Source organism: Geotrypetes seraphini, chromosome 16 (genome assembly GCF_902459505.1).
Source record: "Geotrypetes seraphini chromosome 16, aGeoSer1.1, whole genome shotgun sequence".
NCBI lineage: Eukaryota > Metazoa > Chordata > Amphibia > Gymnophiona > Dermophiidae > Geotrypetes > Geotrypetes seraphini.
Window position 1 is genome coordinate 43,368,967 of NC_047099.1, and position 26,196 is coordinate 43,395,162.

At 41.8% G+C, this 26,196-nt stretch overlaps 1 protein-coding gene across 8 annotated transcripts; it reads right to left on the reverse strand.

Moving 5' to 3' along the window:
- Window positions 1–302: 302 nt before the first annotated feature.
- On the reverse strand, window positions 303–24,384 carry USF1 (upstream transcription factor 1). 8 transcript variants are annotated; one of them, XM_033925555.1, is made up of 11 exons: window positions 24,295–24,384; window positions 16,978–17,059; window positions 14,854–14,903; window positions 13,085–13,197; window positions 11,338–11,439; window positions 10,918–11,116; window positions 10,130–10,217; window positions 7,154–7,212; window positions 5,071–5,165; window positions 3,080–3,208; window positions 303–1,381 (listed from the first exon to the last, which is right to left on the reverse strand). In XM_033925555.1, the coding sequence occupies exons 2-11, from the start codon at window positions 16,983–16,985 to the stop codon at window positions 1,292–1,294; spliced, it is 933 nt and encodes a 310-aa protein (XP_033781446.1). In that variant the 5' UTR covers window positions 16,986–17,059; window positions 24,295–24,384; the 3' UTR covers window positions 303–1,291. The 8 variants fall into 8 exon arrangements, with proteins under 8 accessions (XP_033781446.1, XP_033781444.1, XP_033781443.1 ...); XM_033925553.1 differs by having other exon boundaries at window positions 11,338–11,442; window positions 24,295–24,377; XM_033925552.1 differs by having other exon boundaries at window positions 5,041–5,165; window positions 24,295–24,376.
- Window positions 24,385–26,196: the final 1,812 nt, after the last annotated feature.

Consider the following 26,196-nt stretch of genomic DNA (forward strand, 5'->3'; position numbering starts at 1 on the left):
TACCATCAAGCTTTACCACATCCTTTCAATGTGCTCCTCTCAGAGGTGCAGTTCCAAAGATGCAGATAAACAGAATCACTTGACTTCAATGAGTATTTTTTTCTAAGGTTGGCTGAGGTTTTGGTCCACCCTGCAGCACTCTTATTTCTATACAACCACAGAAGATGAAGCTGTAGCGCTCCATCTTCCCTAAACCACAGAAGGGAGGAAAGCCTTGCCTTCCTGATGTTCCAGTACCCGTTATACCTTTGCATGGGGTTTTTTTTCTGCCTTGAAACAAAAAAGGAAACCAAGCTCAAAAATTCCAGCAGGTACCTGAATTTTATTCTGGGTGCTCCTGTTATACACAAAAAAATCTCTACCTTAATCATCAAGAAAATAAAAAATAAGCATTAACATCTCAAAGAGCTCCCTGCAAGTTCTAACTTGCCACTTACAACACATTCCTTTACAACAGCAGATACTAAGTGGATACTTAACATTGCTACGGGACAGGGAGAAAAATGAAAAGCAAGCAAATAGGCAAGGAGTGTATTGGTTGACTCAATAGCTTCTTTCTCCTTTAACAGGCCTTTGCCCAGCGTTTCCCAAACTGCCTCCTGACGTCAAACTTGGCTACTGGCCCTGCATCATGCCATTTATCTTTGCACATCAGCAACTGCCACCCTGACTTCAGATCAGTATCAAAATTTCATTCTTTGTACTATCCAAACACATAAAGCAACACTGATGCAGCCCCCAGCTTCCCCTTTTCAGACCACATAAATATTTCTGAATTTCCTCTATTTGCATAAAGTTTCAAACCCAAGAGCAACTCTCTATCAATCAAAGAATGTGACAATGCTAGTACCTGTATTCCTTAAGTCAAAAAGTCCTCTCTCTCTTTTTTTTTTTTTGCAGAAAATAAAGTCAGAGATTAGAAAAAATAATAATAATAAAGTCACTTAATCCTGAAGGTAAAAAGTTTGTTTTCAATGACAAAACATTCCCTACTAAGATGCAGTCTCCTCTGTGGACTGGAACAACTGATGGATGCCCCAGACAGACAAGCCACAATAGATGTTTTTTTTTGCTCACGATTCCAATGGGAGGTTTAGGTCAAAAGCAAACAGGTTTCATTAGGCAAAGAAATGAAACAATTTATAGTCTTGATTTCAGGGAATCATCACTGCAAAAAAGTTGTACATATTCCATTTTGCAAAACCTAGTAGCACGGTGATCTTTGACAGCAAAGAGGTATCTTTTGGCTCTCTTCTTGATCTACAGTCTATCCAAGTCCTCTGCTTGGCAATCAGTGTGCATCACTCTTGATAATAATTTCCACACCATGCTGACTCAACTGAGCACGAAGGATCAAGTTCTTATTTTTCAGTTCTTCAACCTAAAAGGTGGAGGGGGGAACAAAAAAAAACAAACCCCCAGAAGAAATAAGGGTATGACAAGAGATTCAGACTTAAGACACTAAAAAAAAGCAGCGACTGCCACTAGACGGGAGCAGAGAGCAAACAATGGATCACAAAAGCTACACCTTTGTCACAAAAATAGTGCTAAGAGGTGTACCCTCAGTGTGGGAAAGTAAGCTTAAGGAATCAGCAACAAATGTCGCCAATCCAGTGCTTATTTGATGGCTCAATAGCGAGAGCAATGACTCGCACACCATCATGCATTTAAATTAAATGTGAATATACTTTATAAATCAAACACTCTGTGTGTGCAATTGTGATACAATCAATTAAACAGAGTAGCACTCTGCCTCAGTCTCAACCTCCTTAGCTAGAGATAGAAAAAACTTAGCTTATGTCTCCACAGGAGCGAATCAAGGGTTGAAGTTACTCCAATTTGAGTGGTTCGACCAGGCTTGGTTTCAGGGACTCAAATTGCCCCTTCGCTAGGCAAGAGGAAGGAGAGACACGGCTGACTCAGCAAAGCCAAACTGGGGGGGGGGGGGGGAGGAGACTTGCCAGCCTCATTTAACCCTTTAATTGGCAGATGGTGAAAAGGCTGCTTTACGTAACTCGATGTTGAATGAGAGCAACAGTGCCAAGTAAGAGGCATTTGGAGGTGCAAATAAAGGGTTAATGTGGCATGAGAGTATCTTGGCCATAAAAATTAAGAGAGAAACTAAATCAACTGCCTCTATGTTCTTCTTTTCTGTATAAATTCCCTGAGACTCAAGTAAGTTATAGTCGATGTCTGTCTTTATATGTTCCTTTCCCCCCATTTTTATTATGTAATCGTTTAGAAATTTTTAATAAAACTTGAACCTGACAACCTCAAGGAGTGTCTAAGTGTATCAGCAACTGTTCTTCAGACCCACACGTGCATTACCTGACTAGTGCCTGTAACTGAACCACAGTCCCATAAACTTCTTAAATCTCCTGCTGAAGCTAGTTACCAAGTTATCTCTTTCCCACACACTGGAAAGATATTGCAAACAAGACGGTTCCAGAACATTTCGACCTCCTTTCATTTTCTTTCCAGAATAGCCACCGAGTGTATCTAGGGGATTTATCTACACACACTTGATCTAAGAATGAGGGGTCAATATTTGGTGGGAGCTACCTGGGTCCCAACATGATAACCAGACAGCGCCGCTAAATATCTTGTCTGATTATAAGAGCTCTATATCCAGTTAGTGTTGGGGCAATTTGGGAACAGAGCCAGCAGTTATCGGATATTCAATTCCAATGCATAAACAGAAGCCCTGACTTGCCCAGAGAGCTCTTTGGGTATGGGCTTTGAACAGTGGCAGTACCCAGATAACATCCAGAGGCTTCACAAGACCCAGTCTGAACATTCATGTTACTACCATTTGATCTTCTATCAGGTACTTGTGGCCTGGATTGGCCACTGTTGGAAACCAGTGGTCTGACCCAGTAAGACTATTCTTACGTCTAAATCAGCTCACAATGGCTTGCATTTTTAAAAATACTGACAGCCATGGGCTGCATATTTCTAGTTTAATTATATAATTTGGACACTTAGCTAATCTGGACAGAACTGATTGCAGCTCCCAAGGATAGAAGCTGATCTTACAGTGTGTGGTCGAGGGGGGGGGGAGGGAGAAGGCACCTCTTACCTGCTGCCGCAGGAGCTCATTGTCCATCTGAAGCTGATCCAGACCCTGCAGCTCTTCAGCAAGACGATGGTTGCCTTGTCTCAGTTCCTGAATGTAATCGCAGGCTTTTGATAAGATTCCTCCCTTACTCTGCAAGGGGGTGTGGTAGAATTGAGTAAAAACAGCAAAATAGAGAAAATGGCACAAACTAAACCAAAGAGAGTCAATGTAAGACACAAAAATGTATATTTAGATCATTCTACTCAATACTACAAATCATTTATTTTTCTACTTACATAACTGTCAAATAAAGCATCACATAACTTCATATACAAGTGGGTGCTGAAAAGTTCTCAGCCCAACCAACTACTGAGACATTACAGATGTCCAGGGGATGTTTTTGGTGTATAATCCATGAGCAGCTGGGCATGCAGAAGCTGTCAGCCAAGTGTCAGCCCGAATGTTTGAATGCTGGCAAGAAATGTCGAGTGGACGTTTCCAAGTTGATTTTGCAGCATTTTCAGCAAGCTGGTGCCAATTTTTTTGAAATGACTACTGTTGATGAAACATGGTTACACCACTATGATCCTGAGACAAAACAGTCCGTGCAATGGTGGCACTCAGATTCTCCAAGGCCAAGAAAATTCAAGAGCCAAACGTCACCAGGAAAGGTCATGGCCATAGTGTTTTGGGATCAGGAAGGTGTTGTAATGACTGACGATCTTCCAAGGGGCCAAACAGTTAAAGCAGAATACTACTGTACCTTGCTGTGCCAATTAAAGGAAGCATTGAAAGAAAAAAGGAGAAGGAAGCTGCGGGAAGGAGTTCTCTTTTTGCAAGACAATGCACCTGCTCATAAGGCTGGCAAAACGATGGATGGTTTCGGTGCATAGACTATCCACCCTACTCACCAGATATTACTCCATCTGACTATTTTCTGTTTCCAAACCTTAAAAAGAGTTTGAAAGGGCAACAATTTCCGAGTGATTCAGAGGTGATTGCAGCAACAGAGCAGTATTTCAGTGACCAGACATTAGAGTACTTTTTGGAAGGGTTACAGATACTTCAGATACGTTCTGCCAAGTGTGTTGAACTTAGGGGTGAATATATGGACTAACTTGTACGTTTCATGGCTCCACGTCATTCCCTTCTTGGTTGGGCTAAGAACTTTTCAGTACCCCCTCGTACCACATTCAGAATACAGTGAAACCTGACTGGGAGATGTATTCTTCTAGGCTAAGTACAGAGCTGCCAAATGATCCAGATGCTGGGAGGAGAGACTATAGGCCAGTCCTGCTTTGTTAAGACATCCTAGCACTCCCTTTTCTCCTGGTGCAGTATTTTGGTACTAAGTGCTACCTTCAAATCTGTATGCAAGGCCGTCTACCCTGTGTGTCTAAGCCCCCTTCTAGAGCACAATCAATTTTTCCCCAGTGCACACATATAACAATGACAGAGGATCACATATAAGCACAGTAATACAAACAGAAATGAAAGGAGATTTCAAACACTGGAACTCTCAAGCGGCTCTTGCCATATCATTCAGGCAATCAAAAAGCTGGCACAAATTAGACCAATCTGAACACACCAAAAGGATGCTGGGAACACAACAGAAATCTGCTGCAAATTTTGATTTCCTGCTACATATCGCATACAGAGCTGGGGCTACTCACACAGCCAAAGGGAAGAGCATTTGATGAGTTGGGCCTTTTTGGTTTCTTCATTTCTCAGGGAGAGCAAATGATGGTTTGCAAGTCAGAGCTGTGATATGGCAAGACCCTGCTTGCAAGTTCTGAGCATTGACTGGGGAATCATGAAGCCCTCTTGAGAGGGTGGGGGGAGATGCAACAATCTGGATTCACTGCCCAGCATGTCATCTGGGCTCATTCAGCATACTGCATCCCCCCCACCAGTCCAGGTTTCAGTGTAAAACAAAAGCAACATTACCACTACCATGGAGTGCCGAGAAGCCAAGAACTTACCCCAGAGAGCTGACACGCCGTGTCCCTTACCTGCCCCGATTTGGTGCTTTCCATGGAGCAGTCGGGGATAATTTTGGACAGTTGCACAATCCAATTATTTATTTTATCTCGACGGCGGCGCTCCACTGATCAGAAGAGCAGAGAGAAAAGGGATAATTTAATCGGATAGCTCGTTACACCATGACCTCTGCTACAAGTGTCTCAAAGCAACTCAAGGTGACTTACATTCAGGATTAATAAGTACTTCTTAGTGTTGTAAAAAAAAACCCACAATAGAAAACCTCCACATTCTGCTATGTATTATTCATACTTTGGGACCAAACTGCATTCTCTTTCTGCCATAGAACAGAGGTTAATTCTAATCCTTTTCCATCTAACCAAATCCATCAATCATCCTCGGCTATGAAACTACAGCTGGCTCCCCCAACAACCCAGAGACCGACAACCTCAATTTGGCCATTACTTGTCTGCTTCTTGATAGCCGAGAACCAAGCCTGTGATACATAAAACAGGGTAACTATCTCCATGCACAGGGGACACATGTTGCACCAGTCCTGGTTTTGCCCCCCACTGCTCACATGGAGAGACGTTAATTGTAATTCCCCGTCTGATTTCTCTAACAAAAAAGGGGGGTTCCACTTTCATGTCTTCACTGGCTCACCCTGTCTTCCTTGATATGGAGTATAAAAATATTCTTTCAAAACACACAAAGATATATCAATGTTGATATCGAGTAAGAACACACTCACTTATTTAGAAGGAAAGTAAAAGTTTTTTAAAAAGGTGATAAAGGTACTCAGTAATCACAACTCTTTTGCAGGAAATACCTGTACCTGGAGTTGTTATATCTTATCCCCAAACGGGGTAATTCATTGTGAGAACATCCTTGGACCTTGTAATGTGTATTTCATAAACCCCAAAATATGGTGAAAAACCTTCTGTGAAATCTCTTAATGTACATTCCCATACAATTAATTTGTAGTCCACACAGTGAAAATTGTATTTATCTTAAGCGATCATAATTTTTAACGTCATGTTCACTGCCTAGAAGACTGATTGGGCAGTTTATAAAATTCTTAAATAAACTTGAAATTCACTGTCCATAGCGTGCCAGAAAATCAGCCTGCTCTACAGAGCTCCGTTTCGGAGGATATACCCCCTTCTTCTGGAGCAAAACCACTGGACAAGGTGGAAACGCCAGTCATGAGGAGAGGATCAAGGATTGAAGATGGCGCTAAACAGCTCTATAGAGCTGGCTACAGACAGTGAATCATGATCGCTTAAGGTAAGTACAATTTTCAATTCACTGCGTGGACTGTATGGGCATTTGACTAGGAGATTGAACTTTTTTTTTCTGAATAATACTTATTAAAAAACACAGATTTCATAGAAGGTTTTTCACCATATTATTTTGGGGTTTATGAAATACACATTACAAGGTCCAAGGATGTTCTCACAATGAATTGCCCTGTTTGGGGATAAGATATAACAACTCCAGGTACAGGTATTTCCTGCAAAAGAGTTGTGATTATCATCTTTTAAAAAAACTTTTACTTTCCTTCTAAATAAGCGAGTGTGTTCTTACTCGATATCAACATCAATATATCTCTGTGTGTGTTTTGAAAGAATATTTCTCATGCACTGTTTCAAGTTGGGATTTTTCTGTTTTTGAAAGATCCTTGATATGGAGTCATGGAGTCACCCTTCCTACAGACAGAGGCACATCAGCCAACAAGTATGGAAGGCAAATGAGTAGAATTAGTAAATATTCAAACTTACAGCCCGCCAGGTACTATTTTGAGGCCTTCGGTCTGTTTATCATAATCACAAAAGTAAAATAAAACAGTTTCTTGATCCTATGTCTCTTTAGCTATACATGACAATATTATGATTAAGACTTAGCCAAAAGGAAAGATTTATAAACTATAAAGAGTTTTACCTCATTTCTTTAATAAGACATTAACTAATTTTTTTCTGAGGCCCTCCAAATCCAAAATGTAGCCCTACAAAGGGTTTGAATTTGAGACCACTGCTCTAGAGCCTCTCAAATATTGGAGATGTGATTGGACTTGGCCCAGAGGTGCATCAGCCCCATCCACATCATTTCCTGTACCTTCATTGTGCTGCGCTCGGCGTTTCTCATCCCGGGATGTGCGAGGCCCATCAGTCTTCCTAGGGGTAAAAAAGTAGGGTGGGGGGACCCGGAAGAGAAGTCAGGAAATTCAAGACGAAAGAGAAAACAAAGCAATGAAGAGATGGCTCCTCTGCCTCTATTCATTTATCTTATGTTGCCAAAACATGCAAGGAGTGTATTTGGCACATTGAAATGGTGGGGTGGGGAGGTGTCAATGTTACCATACCAGCAACAAGATGGTTTGGATCTGGTGAGCTAATAGCTCTTAATATAGTATTCTAGAAGCTCAAGATAAATGCAGGAACCAAATTTACTAGAAAAGAGCTATTAGCTATTTCCAGATTTTTTTCTGTGGGACAATTTATCCCTTGAGAAAGATGGTTCGTAGAAAGACAACCACACAGGTACACTGCGTCTCAAGATTTTCCTAAGTTTGATCAAAACTGGTTACGCATAAAACAAGGATGGTACAGTGTGAGGTGCAAACTTTTGTCAACACATGGGGAGAAGAGTGAGAGAGTGGTCGATGATTACTTGCAAAAACTGGTACCAGAGGCATTGCTGGGCACTTAAGATTCTTCCTCTGTCCCAGGATTTTGATAATTACACTCAGCAATTACAATCCTGCAAAAACACAGGATACCAAGTGTAACCGAGACCCTGCCACTGACTTTTCACTTAAGTGTCATAAATAACCAGGAAAACCCAGTAAGCATACAGAACTTTCTACATTAACCTGCTGAAAAGTGCTCAGAGAGCTGAAGAGAGACCACACTGGAGTCCAGCCCCAAACATGTCATCTCTCCTTTTTCAATCACAGCATTTCAAAAGTCTTGAGCAAGACCATTCGTAACTGCAATAATCTTATAAAAAATGTCTACTTATCTGAATGAAGCATTTAGCGAGTTAGAAATGCTTTATCATTTTTTAAGAATACAAACCCCCCCATTAATCAATACACATTCATATATCATAATACATTACTGACCCTCCATCCATAGAATACAAACTGTCTAAACATAATTTAATACAGTAATATTCAGTTAAACCTATTAGTTTGAAATGCTGCGATTGAAAAAGGAGAGATTCTATGTTTAGGCCTTGACTCCAGCTTCTCCTGAGCACTTTTCAGCATTCTAACATAGAAATTGCTGTATGTTTACCGGGTTTTCATGTTTATTTTTGTTATGATTTCCTTTCCCGGTTATTTGTGAAATAACTTTTTGCTCCTTTTTTGTTTTTTGGGTAACGTAGACATCTCTGTGCACTAACACCCAAAACCAGTGCCACTCAATTTACACCTGCACCAAAGTCATAAATGGTGAGTGTGAACTCTACGTGTGCCCTTGCGATGCATTCATATTTTAGAAAATATGCAAACTGGCCCCAGCTACACACAAATTACGCTCCCAGGAATGCTTATGTACTGAAAAGCAAGTGTTCTCTTGCCAACACACACTTGTATATTCTTAAACTCCTGAGCATTTCTGCAAATAACTATTTTCTACGTTTTTAAGACTTTGTAAATCCCCTCCTCCCCCCAAACATCACAACAACAGGCAAGCTCTGGAAGAACCAAGGATACACTATACTGGTATGCTTTTGAAATCAGCCTCTAGCATTTCAGAAAACACCAACGCTGTATTGTAACACCTTTACAGAAGCTCATGTAAACTGCTCTGAATGGACTCCCCAGTCATTAGTAGTGGTATAGAAGGTTTCAATAAACAATTTCTTCTGCTTCTGGAACCTTCTGTACCCTGTGGAATGTCTCTGACAAGAGGCTACACATCAGAGCTCCCTCCAGAGGCCAGGTAAGTTTGCACCCTTAGTCTGGCCAACAAGTACCACCGAGTCATGATCAAGATACCCTCCCACCCTTTACAGTATGCCCAGTCCTGGGTAGTCCAATTAAGAATAGCTGGGCCCTTGCCTTCTGCATAGTATTGTCACTCAAGTCACCAGTTCAAAATTATTTTGCACATTAGTTTCCTCTTCCTCCTGATCAACTGGAATGGATCTCTGTTGGGATCACAGGGATTATTTTTCTGTATTTCATATCTTTCTCCCAAGTGGGCCCTCAGTCAGGAACTATGCACCAGGTTTCCTCCATACTTATATTTTATATATAATATATTTCATGGTGTAAATTTGCTGTTTTTACAGTTCTTATCTCTTATTGAAAACTACACTGTAAACAGTAAAACCTTGGATTGCGAGTAACTTGGTGTGCGAATGTTTTGCAAGACGAACAAAACGTTTTATTAAATTTTAACTTGATAAACGAGCGAGGTCTTGCAATACAAGCATGTACAGTATATGCGTCACGTCATCACAACTGAGCCGATGGTTCTTTTCTCTCCGACGTTGCAGGAGTGTAGTGACTGTTCTAAACGGGCGAGGTCTTGCAATACAAGTACGTACAATATTTTTGTATTAAAGTTTTTGGGTTGTGGAACGAATCGTCTGAGTTTCCATTATTTCTTATGGGGAAATTTGCTTTGATATACAAGTGTTTTGGATTAGAAGCATGTTTCCGGAATGAATTATGCTCGCAAACCAAGGTTTTACTGTATTTTTGGGGATTTGCTCACATCTTTTTCAGTAGTACTCAAGGTGAGTTACATTCAGGTACACCAGGCAACATAGTAGATGACAGCAGATAATGACCTTAATTGTCCATTCAGTCTTGCCCAACAATCACTCATTATCAACTCCTAATTAAGCCAATAATGAATGTGATATAACATACAAGTATGTGTGTCGACACAAGAACAGAAGCTCAATCCCAATTTCTTCCTGAGCAATCATAAACATGTTTTAAAGTAAGTATTTAGTGCAACTCTGTTATCCATATTCCCTCATGTCTCCATTAATTTCTCTTTTTTTTATTTTTACATATTTTGATGGTTTCTTTTGAAAGCACCAGAAATCAAGCCAACTGCAGATACTCACGAAGAATACGGATGAGTTCTAGGTGCGACTGACCTCTGAACACCGCCCTGCAATACTTCCTGTGGTGACATCATCACAAAAAACTGTCCTGTCCAATCAGCATAAGAGATGAGATGGTTAACATGGTGAAATTTTAAGATCTGTGCCACCTTAACACAACAAGCAATCACATCAACAGTAAGCTGAGGGCATAAAAACATTTTTACTACATGATCCAGTTATGAAAAGCATCAAGAAAACCAAACATGGATTTCATGGGAAGGGTCACATTTTTCAATAGATGCCTCCAACTGGGTAAAAGAAATGGATTACCTTTTTTCATATCCATCACACTTTCCCCATCTAGGATTATCAATAAAATACTCAGCAATGCTGTAATGGGCTGGCTACACACTGATGGGTGTTAGGCCATATTGTGTCAGAAGACCACTGTTTATTCCTAGGATAAGCAGCATAGAGTCTGTTTTGCTACTTGGGTTCTAGCTAGGTACTTGTGACCCGAGTTGGCCACTGTTGGAAGCAGGATGCTGGGCTTGATGGACCTTCGCTCTGTCCCAGTACGGCAGATCTTATGCTCTTATGTGAGCCAAGTCCAGGACAATCAAGCCATTGTGACATCACTGCTGAGGTTGGCTCTTAGGTATTGGTGGAATGAAGCATTATGACATCACAATCTCAGCTCTGGGTTTCTGCCTGGTAAGAGTGCTGCGATTTCCCTTTGAAATCTAGAGGCTGTGCAAGCAAACCGATGAAGTCATGAGTTTAAGGCACCGAACAAAAGGTCTAACCTGTGCCACTGGGTGCAGCTTGACCTAGGAGAGCATCAGAGTTCTGGGTGGTCACCACGGTGGCATTAGTGGTGCCGGGGCCAATGGATGAGCTGGTATCTGCTACTTCGGTTGTGGGGAAATAGGTATAATGAGTCTCTGTACTGACAGCATCTGTCTCCACACCATCCTCGCTGGAGAATGCGCCCTGGATGACGGCCTGGAAGACAAGGATAAAACAATCAGAAAAAAAGCTTTGGTGGTGTCTGTGGTACAAGTAGCTTTATATAGAAGTCCCAGCCCTAAAAGGAACCAGACTGGAAGTAGCACTGGAATTTTAGGAGGAGCCTGCCGATTCTGGGAATGCCTGATGCTAAATCACCAGCTGTGAACAGTTGGGGAGACAGGAAAAGACCACTGGGATTAGATATTCAGCAGTACCTGGGTCATAGACTGTGTAGCAGGGAAACCGCTGATGGCACCAGTACCTTCTGTCTGGCCATCCAATTGGCCATCAGCTACCTGGATGACACGATACATCACCTGCTGAGAGAAGTAAAGATCAGGTCAGCCTAACATGCTCACTACACTTTCCCTGCAAAGCAAACAACCAAAGTATGATATATCGCAACATATCCCAGTAAAACAGGGCTGAGATTAAAACAACACCCTGAGCTGGAATCCATAGGAATCCATTCTTATACAGTGATTTGCTATCGCAACATGTGAGACTTTACATTCTACAGCCCAGAAATATCAAAGAAGAGACAGGTTCATCTAATCATGTATTTTTTTTAATGAGTATAACTTATGGGCTGACTGGATAGACGGTTCAGGTCATTTACTATGTTAACCAAAAAAGGAACATCTCTCAACTGCTCAGACACACAGAACGACAAAACCAAGAGGACTCAAAGCAAAAAGAAAATATGTGGGGAAACACGACTTCCCCAGGACTTTCTCCCCTCCTCTAGGTTGTCTTCTATACTCTACTCAGTTTTTGTGCTTTTTCTGCACTGACACAAACATATGTATTTGATTGCACCAAAAAAGTACCCAGCATTAGTACCCGTGGCATAAACAAACAGATAAACATGGATTGAACTCCTAATTAGCTGAAAAATGAACACCTCACAATTGGTGCATATGCTAGCCTGTGAAAGACACCATCGCTCTGTGCACTCCAGGGCGAGAGAGTAAGGGGAAATGCATTTCTCAGGCTTTTCAGGTGACTTTTAACACTAAATACTAAGAAGTCAAAGCCCTTGTGAATTTCATGTTGAGTGAGCACTACAGGGTCTTCATCTTGGAACCCATGTGCAAGCCTTCTGAAATTCAGAACTTAAAAACCTCCCATTCGGAACCCAAATATTACTCCCCAAAATGCCCCACTCCTTTACATTCCAACAGACCAAGACTTTGATCTCTTGCTATATTTGGGACCCAAGAGATTTCATTTCTATTTTGGGCAATTGGGTGAAGGGAAATCTAAAACTAAACTAAATCTTAGGTTTATAGACCGGGTCATCACCAAAATTAGGAGCTCAACTTGGTTCACAAAAGAATTTAAAAAAATTAGAAATTACAAAAGAAATAAAATAAAGGGGAAGAAATATAAAACAAACAAAGATATCAAGATATTTTGAAAACAAGTGGGAGTGTGTGGTGCAGTGGTTAGAGCTACAGCCTTGGCTCCCTGAGGTTGTGGGTTCGAATCCCACACTGGGCAAGTCACTTAATTCCCCAGTGCCCCAGGTACATTAGATAGAATGGGAGCCCACCGGGACAGTTAGGGAATAATGCTTGAGAACCTGAATAATTTGTAATCCGCATAGAATTGTAGGATATGTAATGTAATGTAATGTAATTTATTTCTTATATACCGCTACATCCGTTAGGTTCTAAGCGGTTTACAGAAAATATACATTAAGATTAGAAATAAGAAAGGTACTTGAAAAATTCCCTTACTGTCCCGAAGGCTCACAATCTAACTATGCAGAATATAAATTATTTTAAAAATAATAATGTTTTCAAATTTTTACGAAATAATTGAAAAGAGCCTGGTCCTCTTATACTAAATGGGATCCCATTCCAGATAATTAAAAAACATATGACTGACTGAGTTGCCACAACAAGGAAGGGCTGGGGGTTGAGGAGTGATATAACAAAAGCAGTCCCGCCTCCATACCTGTGTCCCACCATTATCGGTACGGAAGACGTACTTGATGTTTGGGTCAGGAAAGGTGGCAGCTGACTGGATACTGGCAATAGCCACGCTGGTTGGATCCTCTCCTGTCGCCACTGAGTCAAGGAAAAGCAGGAGAAAGGCACAATTATATGGCAGGTGGGGAAAAAAAAGGAAAACCAATTCAGATGGAGAACAGCAGCCAGAAACAAGAGTAATTTGGCAACATAGGCGAGCTGAACCTCGATTCCCACCTTCCTTTCTGCACATCTGTAACTGGCCTACACTGGAGCAATGGGGTCATGAGTCTACATTCACTGCTTATCCTGGCTTACCATTTTCATCCTCTCTTGCCTCCCCCATTTCACCCCGTGATTGGGCTAGACAAACTTCCAAACGATGCCAGTCAGTTGGCGCCACTGTGAGGTGTTAGTTGGGTCTCCCTTATTTTTCTTGATAGCCCAGAAACTGAGCATAGGTTTCCCCAGTATGGTAGTGTTGCCACTGGCCCACAATATCAAGCCTAGGCTCTAAGACTGGTCTAACTCCTTTTGCACAAGGCTTCTTATGTTCTTATGTTATATTCTATTAAATCTCACCAGGAAGCAATATAGTTAAACATAAAGCCCTCCAGAAATTTAAGAAAAAGTGTTACTATTTGATATTCAGATTTATTTTCCCTTCAGGGTTCATCATTTAAAAAATAATTTTTCAGTTACTCTGCTCAAGACCCATACTTTGAACTTCCTGCCTAATGCAGTGTTCTTCCATCATCTTTCTGGGGTATTTTTTCTGCTACTCTACTGCTCTACATGGGCTAAAGACAGAAAGAAGAAGTGGATGCAGGGAAAGAGCCACATTCTTGAAGAACATGGCATTTCTCAAAAGACATTTGGAAATGCTCGCAATCTTAAAGATACCCCTTAATGAAGTCTGAAGGTGGGCTGGTAAAGACGGATGTCATTGACACACGCTGTAAATACTATTTACAAAATCTCCCCAAAAGAGAATTGAACACCCAACAACAAGCACTGAACTCTGATACCATAGGAAAGCCAACGAAAGAAACAGCCTCAGTTATACAGGAGGGGGGAATGACCACCCAACCATCCATCCATCATAGGCAGAAAAAACTGCCTGAAGAACCCAGAGGAGCAGCAAGTCAAACAGTTTCCTGCAGCCCTGAAGAAGTGGCATGTCAGCCACGAAACGATCGTAGGCTGGCTGCACATAGTTTTTCCTGAACCTCTAGTTTAAGTCTGCAGTTGCTGCAAGCATAGTTTTGCACAGTGGAATTAGAAATATATATGATTGATTCTCATGTTTTTCTTTTTGCACTTCTCTAGATATACATAGCAGCCAGGAAAGTTTTTTTCTGCCTATGGTGGACGGATCCATCTGGATGGGTGGTTTTTTTTCCTCCCTCCGGTATAACTGAGGCTTTTTCTTTTGTTGGCTTTCATGTGGTATCAGAGTTCAGTGCTTGTTGCTGGGTGTTCAATTCTCTTTTGGGGAGATTTTGTAAAGGTATTTAGATTGACTATACCCCCATTTCCTCCTTTTCTTGTTTGGTGCAAGTATATTGGCATAAACTGGTCAGCAGTGATAACACATTTTGAAAGAAAGACTGTTCTTGTTTAACTTGCTTGTGCTCGCAGAGAAGAAAAACTGCAACCATATTTTAAAAAATAAATCAATAAATCACACCAGATATCCTGATAAAGCTCTGTAAATTAACAAATCTAAATTAGTGAGAAAGAAAACTTACACACCTTCTTGAACCTGTATTGCTCCCTCTTCAGATTCAGTTGTTTTTTGCTGTCTGCAAGCAGAAAACACACAATGTTACCTATACACTGGAGTTTAAAATAGCATTTCCCTTGCTGTCCACATGGAGGCGCTGTTCACCATGAAATGATAAGTTTAACAATCGGCTCACCAGACTAGAAAAAACCTTCTGATTTTTTTAAAGCATAAAACAAACAAACACCTGGAAACCATCAATATACATAGATTTCCTTTCTTAGGATTCTCCATAGGATCCTCCTCAAAAAAATAAAGCCCACACTATAAAAAGCCCTGTAGCAGTCCCAAAGGGCCCTATCAATTTACTATGTGGTCAGGAGCGCTTGTAATCTAACACAGTGTTTGTCAACACACGGTATGCATACCCCTCTGCTGGGATCCCTCCTTCCTGCCCGCCTTCCCACCTCTACCAAAGCTGATGTCAGAGGAAAGCCTTCCAGTCAATGGGGGATCCCAGTTACCTCCTTCCTGCCTTCAGCGGCATTTCTTGGGAGGACACATCAGCGGCTCTTTCACACTGTATATAGCTGACCCGGAAACCTTCTCTCCAACGTCAGAGGGAAGGCTTGTGGGTCAGCCATGTGCAGCGTATGAATCGTTGCCCATGCTTCCTTGCAACAAGTGCTGCTGAAGGCAGAAGGAGCAGCCCAGCTGGACAGCCCTGAAGGAAGCGAGTGCCGTTGAGCAAGTAAGGGAGAGAGAGGACATGATCTTGGACAAAGGGAGAAAGGGGGGTGGGGGGAAGGAGCGTGTTGGGACATTGGAAGGGCACAATTTTGGGACAAAGGCTGGAAGGCAGGGAGGGGGCATAAACTCAGGACACAGAAGGAAGGGAGGGGGCACTAATAGGATATAGGAAGGAGGGAATAGAAAGGGAAAATTGTTGGGCATGAGTGTATGAATGAGAGGGAAAGAGATGGTCACATGGGGAAAGGAAGAAAGAGGAAAACTGGGCAGAGAGAGGAGTGCATGGGGAATAGAAGGATGAGAGGAAGAAATGTTGGATATGGTGGTGGAGAGGGAACAGAAGGGCAGGTTGAAGGGGATGCAAAGGGGAAGAATGTTGGACATAGTGATGGAGAGAGAGATGTGGCATTGTGCTGGAGAGGGGTGACAGAAGGAGAAATGGGCATGGGGCTGGTGGGCAGTGGTGAAAAATGCTGCACATGATCCAGGGGATGAGAGAAGGAAAAATGTTGGATGTGGAAGTAGAGGAGGTGGGAGAGATGCCTGGATCTCTCAAGACAGATGGGCAGTGAGAGAGAGGGAGACATGTTACCAATAGGGATGGAGAAGAGAGAAAGAAAAGTTGGACTCATGGACAGACAGAGAAAGATCTTGATTGGGTGAAGGGAATGAGGTCTGAAGGAGAGGAAGCAGAAAGAAAAAGAAATATTGGATGCACAGTCAGAAGGAAGTGCAACCAGAGATTCACGAAATCACCAGACAAAAGGTAGGAAAAATAATTTTATTTTCAATTTAGTGATCGAAATGCGTCAGTTTTGCACTTTATTTTGTCTATTTTTCTATAGTTGTTACTGAGGTGGCATTGCATATTTTAAAGTCATCTGCCTTGACCTCTTTGAAAAAAGCAAACAAATATAAATGACAATTAACATTTTTTCTGCATACAGTGTACTTTGGTTTTTTTAAAAAATTTTGTGGTTACCCTACCTTCTTTATTGCTTATACCTCTGCTTAATCTCTGTTAAAGCGTTCCCACGCTCCCCTCTTTGTTGCCTGTAACTTTGTTAAAATTTTGTAAATCCGTGTGTCATCGCGGATCTTAATTAACGGATGTGAACCGCTTAGAACTTATTGGGTATGGCGGTATACAAGAATAAAATTATTATTATTATGTATTAAGATCATATTGTGTGTATATGAAAAATGGATGGAAGAAATTGCATTACAATTAGTACTATTATTATGGGATGGGGTCTGGGGCAGAGCTTGGGCGAGGGTACTCGGTTGATATTTGTTAGATTTAGGGGGTACTTGGATTGAAGAAGTTGGGAAACTCTGATCTAACATGACCTTGGAGTCTCGTAAAAGCAAGAGGGGCAGCGACATTGGTGTCTTGTACTTACCCCTTCATCTCTCCCTACTGTCACTCATGAGAAGACCACCTCCTCACTACACCAGCCAGCTCACAAGCTCAAATTTTAATGCCTGCAATTGGAAACAAGACGTCACTCAAATTTATAAGAACCCAAGCAATTATCAGCTATCAACAACCAAAATCTGCCTTAAACTAGGTTTCTGACATTCTGAAATGATATGTCTAATTAAAAAAGGGGTGGGGGGACTGATATGAAAGGAAACAGCACCTAAAGAGTACGACATGTAAAGAATCTTTGCATTTTGTTAGTCAGTTGGGCAGGAAACCAGGTAAAATATGTTCAAACTCCTTTGCACATCCAAGCAGCTTTACAAAGAATGTTAGGCAGTGTTTTGTGTCTACAGAAGGATGAAAATATAATTTCATTCACACTCTCTACGCTTTCTAGCACGTGTAACCTGGACCTTTTCCAGAAGGTGATAATTTAATAGGACGACCCAAGGAACCTGCATGCGAGGGTTTAGAGAGGTCCCATAAGAAGAAAGGACATACAAGGGGTCTCTGAAACACTTGCATATTGTTTTAAGAGAATTCTCCGATTGGTCTGGGAAATCTATAGTGCTAGCTTAGGAGTTAGGGAAATAAATTCTTTTGCTTATAAGCAGGGCTATGGTTGGGTGCAAACAAGTAACAGAAAATGAAGGGGCATCAATACCTCCTTTTTCCTACTGGCCATATTTCTTCTAGCTTTTGCCGTCACCTTTTCAACCTGTTTGGTCACCTTAAGATCATCATATACAATCACACCCAAGTCCTGCTCTTCCATCGTGCACATAAGTTCTTTACCCCCTAAACTGTACCATTCCCTTAGGCTTTTGCAGCCCAAATGCATGACCTTGCATTTCTTAGCATTCAATTTTAGTGGGGACTAAGGTCAACGCCGGCAGACTTCTACAGACTCACACAAATGGCAAAAGACTGAAAGAAGATTTGGCAATTCCTGTGTTGTAGATCATCTGCCAAGTGAGGGTGCTGTGCAGCTTGAGAGGAGGGGAAGACATCTTGACTGGTAAGTTGAATACAGTCATCAATACCTGGGGATGATGATGGTTATAATCAAGACATCATCATGCCTGGCTGCCTATATGGTTGGTAAGGTGGTGGGCATGGCTCTGGCCACCTCTTTGGGCAGAATGGATGGACCCTATGGGTCTTTATTTGCCATCATTTATTGCGTTTGTGCTAGGCTAATGCATTTTCAGCTCTCAGACCTTTTTTTAAAAACCAGTTAGCATCACTTTCAGACTCTTGCTATTATATATACAAATTAAGAGCACAAAATCAAAAGGCATTTTCTTCCAGTACCTAATCGGAGATAACAGATCATCTGATGAACCGCGATGCCAGTTAGTAACCAGCACCAAAACTCAAGCCTTTTCAGGGCCACAACGTGGTCATGAACTTGTTCTCTTACATAGAAGTAAAACTAATAACATAAATATCTAATGTTAAACAAAGGATCATAAAAATGCACTACATAATTAAAAATATGATTTGAAAATTCAAACATAATATTTCTAATCTTATTTTAAAAATTAGGATACATTCACCTAACAATGGTCATCATTATTAACAATCTTTCTTTCTCTGAACTCCAGTAGAAACAGACATGAAAGCCTTAAACACCTTACAAAAGGTCATATAGATGTACTTTTTTTTTTGCAATCTTTTTAATCCGATTGAAAACATATTCCCTGAACAACTTTCTTCGTTATCTTTCCCTAATTCCCCATGCCCGCTGAACCTGAATAAAAGAGCAGCCATGCTGAATACATGCTTATTTCCTGTGCCGCCCAAGGCTTCACTGCAGCGTCCCACCCCACCTCTTCTGACAGCGTCCTCGGAAGTTTCCAGGCGGGATGCTGCAGTGAGGCCTTGGGCAGCATAGGAAAGGAGCCAGGTATTAGGGACGGCAGTAGAGAATGACACAGGGACAAATTTTTCCCATCCAGGCAAGTTCTTTTCCTGTCCCTACCCATTCCTGCAAGCTTCGTCCTCATCTGAACAAGTCTCAAACACTTTAAAATCATAAGTGTTCAAGACTTGTGCAGTTAAGACAGAGCTTACAGGAATGGGGCAGGGATAAAGACAGCAACAAAACTCGCGGGGATAGGATGGGAAAATTGAGTTTCTGCAGGGATGGGAACATATTTGTCCCCATGTCATTCTCGATGATGTCCATTCTGCATCCAATTCAAAGCAAATGATAAACACAACAAGGATTGTGATAGGGTACTCCGAGAATACAAAGCCGTGATTATGATCTGAATCCAATCGACACCAAACCTCTGATAAAGCTGGAGGGAATGGGAGGGCAACCAGGAAGGTGAAGCTGAGGGTGGAAGAGAGGACAGCAAAGATAGTTTCAGCAAGGTGGCAAGACCTTCTTCAGGTACATCAGTGAAAGAAGGGAACGCAACAACGGGACTGTGTGAAAGAAGAGAAATGCAACTGTTTGGAGAGTGATGAGTTATTAAAAAAATAAAAGCAGACATATTAAACAAATACTTCAGTTTGACATTCACTACAGAAAGGACAGGAGAAGAATTACAAATTATTGGCAGGGTGTATATGGCAATAAAGGTGTTGCACCATTTACAGATGAGGTTTCTGTGAAACTAGAAAAACAAAAGTGGAGAAAACTAAGGGCCCAGACAGGATATATACGGCAAGTTCAGAAATGTTCTGGCAGGTCCTCTATAAATCTGTTTACCGGTAATCCATGGAGATGGGAGGATCCTTCCAGAATGCCGAAGGGCAAATGTTGTCCCTAATCAGAAAAGTGACAACACAAAGGTCAGAAACTACAGCCTGACCTAAAATACTCTGTCCAATTCCTTATGCCGGATCTCTGAAAGAATATAAACTTGCTGGAGGTGGCAAAACTAGGAAAAAAAACAAAACCACAAGTGCCAGGTTGACTAAATTTGGAGCCTGATTAGTATTCAAGGTACAGTATTGTAAAAACGCTTTGGGTGAATCTCTTCATGAAAAGGCAGTTAATAAATCCCAATAAATAAATTCTGGGGCAAGCTCTGTTCATTGCCTATGTGAGTGATATTGTGCAGGGATCAGAAGAAAAAGATTGTCTTTTCAAAAATCTGTTAACAGAAAAAGCAGAGAGAATGAGTATGATCTAAGAAGAACTGAACTACTCCTCAAGCTTTCTTATAAGATGCAATCGCGCACAAGGAAAGCAGAAATCCCAAGGGGGGACACACAATCACTGGTGAGAAATAGGTATGCACCGCCAAGAACAGAAACCGGGGTGATTTTTGAATGGAAGTTGCTGACAGAATGTATTAGTATAAGGCTTTTGTGTTGGTTCCCCTGATGCATCTTGAGAGAAACAGGGTCCTTGCAGGAATCCATCCTAAATAATAATAATAACAGCCTTATTTATATCCCGTCATACCTTTCAGATCAAGACGGTTTACAACAAGAGAATGCAGCTAAGTTACATCCTAAGGAAATGAACAGCCGAAAGACACAGAGACCAGACTTCACGGTCTAAAGAATTGAATGGCTAAAAGATGCCAAGAGGCTACATTTTTACTGCCCGATTTCTTAATTTGGATGGTGGAAGTTACAAGCAATATTGCTGGAAATAGCACATTAATGTTAAGTTCATTTAATAAATTATTTTCACAAAAACAAATGCTTAAGTTTGGTTATAGTGGGTTAAAAACCTCTGTTTAAGCAGTTCATAAAATCTTTAAATATTATGTAATTAAGGTCTTACTGAGGTCTTTTCTCCACTTTTTGAGAACATTTTTTGTTTCCATCTAATTTTCAATTTTCTGAATGTGTTTTGGTTGCTGTTTCTCACCCTGCCAATCCACTTATTCCAAAAAAGGATCTTTCCCCATCCAGCAATCCCATTCCAAGATTACCCCCACCCCCCATACAATCCCAACATTACTCTCACCCATGTAGGGGTTCTCTTTGATGTAAAATCACAGACATAATCTTCATATTATACAGCTCCTTCCCTAACCAATTCTCCAGACTGCTTCCGAGATGCAACCATACAGAAACCATCAATTTCCCTGTAGCTGTCTCTGGTTGTGCAACTCAACAGTAAGATGTACTGAGATGCGATTGGTTTAAGTGAATTGTTATGGAAATGGTTCGTTAAAATGTTTTTAAAATAAAAAGGGAGAAGTAAGATCTGGGGTTATGAGAATAGTATTTGATTATCTTGTAAAGTAGTGAAACAGCATGATATGGAGGTCAGAGGAATGCTAGGGTGCATAAGGAGAACCATAACCATTAGAAAAAACAAGAAGGTGAAGTCATTAACTAACCTTCATCTTCTGTGTCAAGTTTTAGAGGCCATACCTCTGAAAGGGTACAGACAATTAAAGGCAATCTATACCAAAAGCCATATGAGATGCAAGAACTTATAAGCATACTAGAGAAAAAAAAGGGATGTGTTGGACATCAAAATAATAAACAATGGACAAGCATCAAATCTTTTGAATTCGAAAAAATGCTACATGTGAAGAGCTCTCAACCCAGTCAGGTTTTTAGGATCTCTGTAATGGAGATGTACAAGATTTGCATGAACTGGTTCATGTACATTCACTGAGATAGCTTGAAAACCGGATCATTAAAAAATAAATCATGGCATAAAGTTCTAACATAAACGTCAACAAATATTTCTTTGTGTAAAGGACAGTAATATAAAGAAATGGTCTCCTAGTGGAGACAGTGAAGATTAAAACAATAACAGAATTCAAGAAAACATGGGATAAGCATATAGGATCCCTAGTGGAAGTGATGGATCCCACCTAGATATACCAGATGGAAATAATGCATGCAGATCTCTCTCAAGCACTCACTGTGGGTATCTTGAAAACCCAACTGGCAGGCTTGGGATCTTCTAAATCAGTAGTTCCCAACCCTGTCCTGGAGGTCCACTAGGCCAATTGGGTTTTCAGGATAGCCCTAATGAAAATGCATGGAGCAGATTTGCATGCCTGTCACTTCCACTATATGCAAATTTCTCTCATGCATATTCATTAGGGCTAGCCTGAAAACCCAATTGGCCTGGTGGTCCTCCAGGACAGGGTTGGGAACCGCTGTTCTAAATTACAGAACAGTTGGAAGACTGTGGCATACACCAAAAATGAAGTTAGGTGGACTAAACGCACTCAATTAGCCTTACTTCTTGTTACGTTCTATGACTAACAGAAACGGGACTGTGAAATTTAACTATTAGACATATCAAGCTGTTCAAAAACAGCTTTAGTAGTTTATCATTTGAACTACTGAATTAATCACGGCATCTTATACACTTATTTATACAGGATGATAGAAAACCGATGAGACAACTGTGTGAGTGGGAAAAACTGGGGAGACGAGATAAGTCAACTGGTATTATTCTGCTTTCATCTATGTAACCCTAGTTCCACAGAAATGACTGTACCACCCAAAATGCTACAAATTTGAGAAAAAATGATGTTGGAGACCAAATAAGCTGAACAAGGTACTTTAAAGTCAAGGTCTCTATATCACCTGTAAATACAAGGACATTTTAGCCAACAATAGGGTGGCCAGCATTTAAAAGCCCATTGAGACAACTAGAGACACCCTCGTACCACCCAGTGCCTTACATGATCATCTGACATTCTATCGGTGACAAAGTTTCCCCCCCCTTCCCCATGGGAACTAACTTTCCCGTCCCGTCGAGTTTTTTTCCTGCCTGCTCTGTCCTCATCTGCACAAGCCTCAAACACTTTAAAATCATAAGCTTTAGGCTTGTGCAGTTAAGGCTGAGCTCACAGGACAGGGGCAGCGACAAAACTCGAAGGGATGGGGGCGGGGAAATCGAGCTCCTGTGGGGATGGGGAAAAATTTGTCCCCCGTGTCATTCTCTAATTCTAAGACCCTAAGTTCTACAGTGCAAGAATAGCCTGGAAGTAAAGCAAATGCCTCAGCACCCTGAGGTTTTCAGCTCTATTCCCACTGCAGTTTTTTTGTTACTCAGGACCAAGATAATTAAGGAACCATCATTGCACAATTCCTTAATTATCTTGGTCCAGCTATGACCTTGGTGGAGGCACTGAGCACAATAATTACTTTAAAACTTATAAGTAAACAGAGGGTTAAATAGGTACCTGACATGAAATAAATAAGAATATATATAAATGAATGTCAATGCATTTAGCATTTTCCCATAATTTTATTTCATGTTAATAGTCGACCAAATCTTATTCCAAAAAGGGGCGAACAACAGAACAATTCCTTACCAAACGAAAAGGAAAGATTGCAAGGGCTTAATGCCATGCAAGTGACCGAGTTAATGTCGTGCCCCGGTTCATCGCGCAAAATTGGCATTCGTAAGGTTTATATATGCCCCTTACACGATCGCATTTTTAGGAAGCGCCAGGACACTTCTCCCTCCGTATCCACGGGGGTTAGGGGCAGAATCGGCCCCGCGAATAATATTCGGGCTGGTTCTGCCCCTAACCCCCGCTTCCCCCTCCCCGGTGGTCTAGCGGGTTTTCGGGGCAGATCGCTCGCTGGAAATGGCTGCCTTGAGCTCCCGTAGTCTCTCGAGCTATTTCCTGCGTGGGAAGATCGCTCCTGCCCCGAAAACCCACTAGACCAGTGGTTCCCAACCCTGTCCTGGAGGAACACCAGGCCAATTGGGTTTTCAGGCTAGCCCTAATGAATATGCATGAAGCAAATTTGCATGCCTATCACTTCCATCCTATGCAAATCTCTCTCATGCATATTCATTAGGGCTAGCCTGAAAACCCGATTGGCCTGGTGTTCCTCCAGGACAGGGTTGGGAATCACTGCACTAGACCACCGGGGAGGGGGGCCTTTAGGGGGGGGCCTAAAACTGGGGATTTGGAGGGGGAAGAGAAGAAACAGCCATTTCAAATGCACATTGGTAGGGACCCAGATCTCAGTCCCATCAGGCTCAAAACTTGCATTAGCAGAACAGGCAGTGACAAGGATTTACTAGGCAAATTGTTGTAGTTTGCATCAAGTTCGGAGACTTCCTTGTCTAGGAAACTTCTGGAATGCTGTCAACGCTACAACAGCTATGTTTAAGCTGTAAGCTCTTTGGGGGGGGGGACAACAGGATAGAAAACGAATAAATGGGGGGGGGGGGAACAAAGCAGAACGGCGCCAGCCCCCGGGGCTCCTCTTCCTCCCCTCCCCCCCCTCACCTCACCAACAAAACGTATCCGCACAACGTCCCCCCGCGCCTCGCTTACTTTCTTCCCGCTGCTCCCCCCACCCCAAACGCCTCTCCGCCTCCACTCACCGTCCCCTGCGCCATGGAGATGTGAGCATGCGCACTCTCGCGCCATTTGGGCGCCATGATTGCTCGGGCGGAAGTTCCTCCTTCGCCCGGCGGCGACTGCTTCCGGGTGGGCGCCATTTTAGGATGGCACCTGCGAGGAGGAGGAGGAGGAGGAGGTGGAAGAAACGCCAGCAGTAGTTTTTATTGTTAGGGTGGGGGAAAGGTTTGACCCCCCCTCTGAACGAGCAGCATTTTTTTTTTTAAAGATGTGAGGGATTTTGGCGTCTAAATAGGTTAAATGTGACGCCTAGAAGGGAAACCGATGCCAAAGGCTAGATTGGAGGAGTCTAAATTCCATTTTCAAGAGTCCACCTCTCGGGAAAAGGATCTTAGCATCACTGTAGTAGACAAAACATTGAAATTCTCTGCTCTGTATGTTGTGGTGGTCAAAATAGCAAGAATTAAATGAACCCCCACCTCCTCCCCCCAAAAAAACCCCACTCAAAATATCATAATGCCCCCCCCCCCAATCAATCGATGATGCAACAGCACCTTGAGAGTTGTATATGGCAGATCTAAAAAAAAAAGTTCAGAGAAGAGTGATAAAGGGAATGGAATGGCTCCCTAAGAAGACATGGGATAGAGATCTGTCAGATCTTCAGGCAGGAGAACAACTCAAATGAATAAAGCTCTCTTTTCCATCAACTGGAATCAAGTCCATTAGTGAAATTTCACACTCCTTTCCATACTTACTAACTGCGATGTGGAATGGACCATCTCCTCAAATTAGATTGTGCTCGTCTATTCAGATCTTTCGCTAAACCTTAAAAACCACTAGGTTTGCATCGCTTTTTAGGCAATAGCTCCAGTGAATGTTAATGGATCTTTCTTTGTGATCTAATTATGTAAACTGAATCGAGCTCCTATTTTTAGGCGATGATTCAGTATATAAGACTAAGAATTAGATTAGATCACCTCGCTCGTTAACCACTCTGGCTGCCATTTGGTCTTCCTTCCTTCTTTTTTACTACATGGAATTGGCTGATTTTAGACTTGCTGGGGCCCAGGGCAGAAATTAAGGTGTTGCCCCCTTCTACCTGCATGTCTCCCAATTTCCCTACCCACCTTTAAATTACTTCTTCACACACAAAACAGACAGACAGACCTTCACCAAATATAGAACAATGGATTAGAATAGAAATATGAATACCAAAGCTGAACTGGAAATCCCCAAAAATTAAACTCAGCAACTACTGTACTTCATTTTTAACACAATTGTAGGGTCATGAACTTTCACAATCAGTGGCTTAACCATGAGAGGGGGCTGGACCTCCCACTTTGAGCTTAGGCCCCCTCAAAATGAACAGCTCCCTTGCTATAGCTGGTGGGGATCCCCAAGCCTCACAAAATGATGACCACCTTCCCCCCCCCCCCCCCCCCAGGTCCAGTGATCAGAACTTTCCAAGTTCTGCAGTTGGCAGCAATATTGCAGAGCTTTTCCTGCTGCCTTCCCTCCTCCCTGCCCTCACTTGGATTTCATGCATGTATGAACTACTTAAGAAGGAGCTGAACCAAGAAAGAACATTAACTGTGATAGCAGAATTTTGGAGACATGAAAGAAGAATAGAGTGGTCAACCATATCAAAGGCACAGGTAAGATCAAGAGAGACTAACAAGATAATTATTACCCCTGTCTAAGGCTGACTGGAGAAGGTTCAAGAGAGTGACTAAAATAGTTTCACAGGAGGGTAGTCCAAACACATTAGGTGATTGGTAGACAGTAGATTTAATAGTAGCAAAATAACAAGGTTATGAAGCTGTATTACTTTGAAGCTGAAGAAATTAGCAAGATCGAGCGAGACTAAGATTTGATTTTAAAGCAGTATTGGGAGAAGTAGTAAGATCATGCAATATTGAAAAGAG

Excerpts from the sequence above, each read along its gene's own strand:
- USF1 (XM_033925550.1), bottom strand. Across the intron at positions 10,218-10,917 it reads AGCTGCACCCAGTGGCACAG|GACAGTTTTTTGTGATGATG; the intron begins GTTAGACCTTTT and ends CTGATTGGACAG. Across the intron at positions 3,209-5,040 it reads CGGCGTGTCAGCTCTCTGGG|AGTAAGGGAGGAATCTTATC; the intron begins GTAAGTTCTTGG and ends ACCCCCTTGCAG.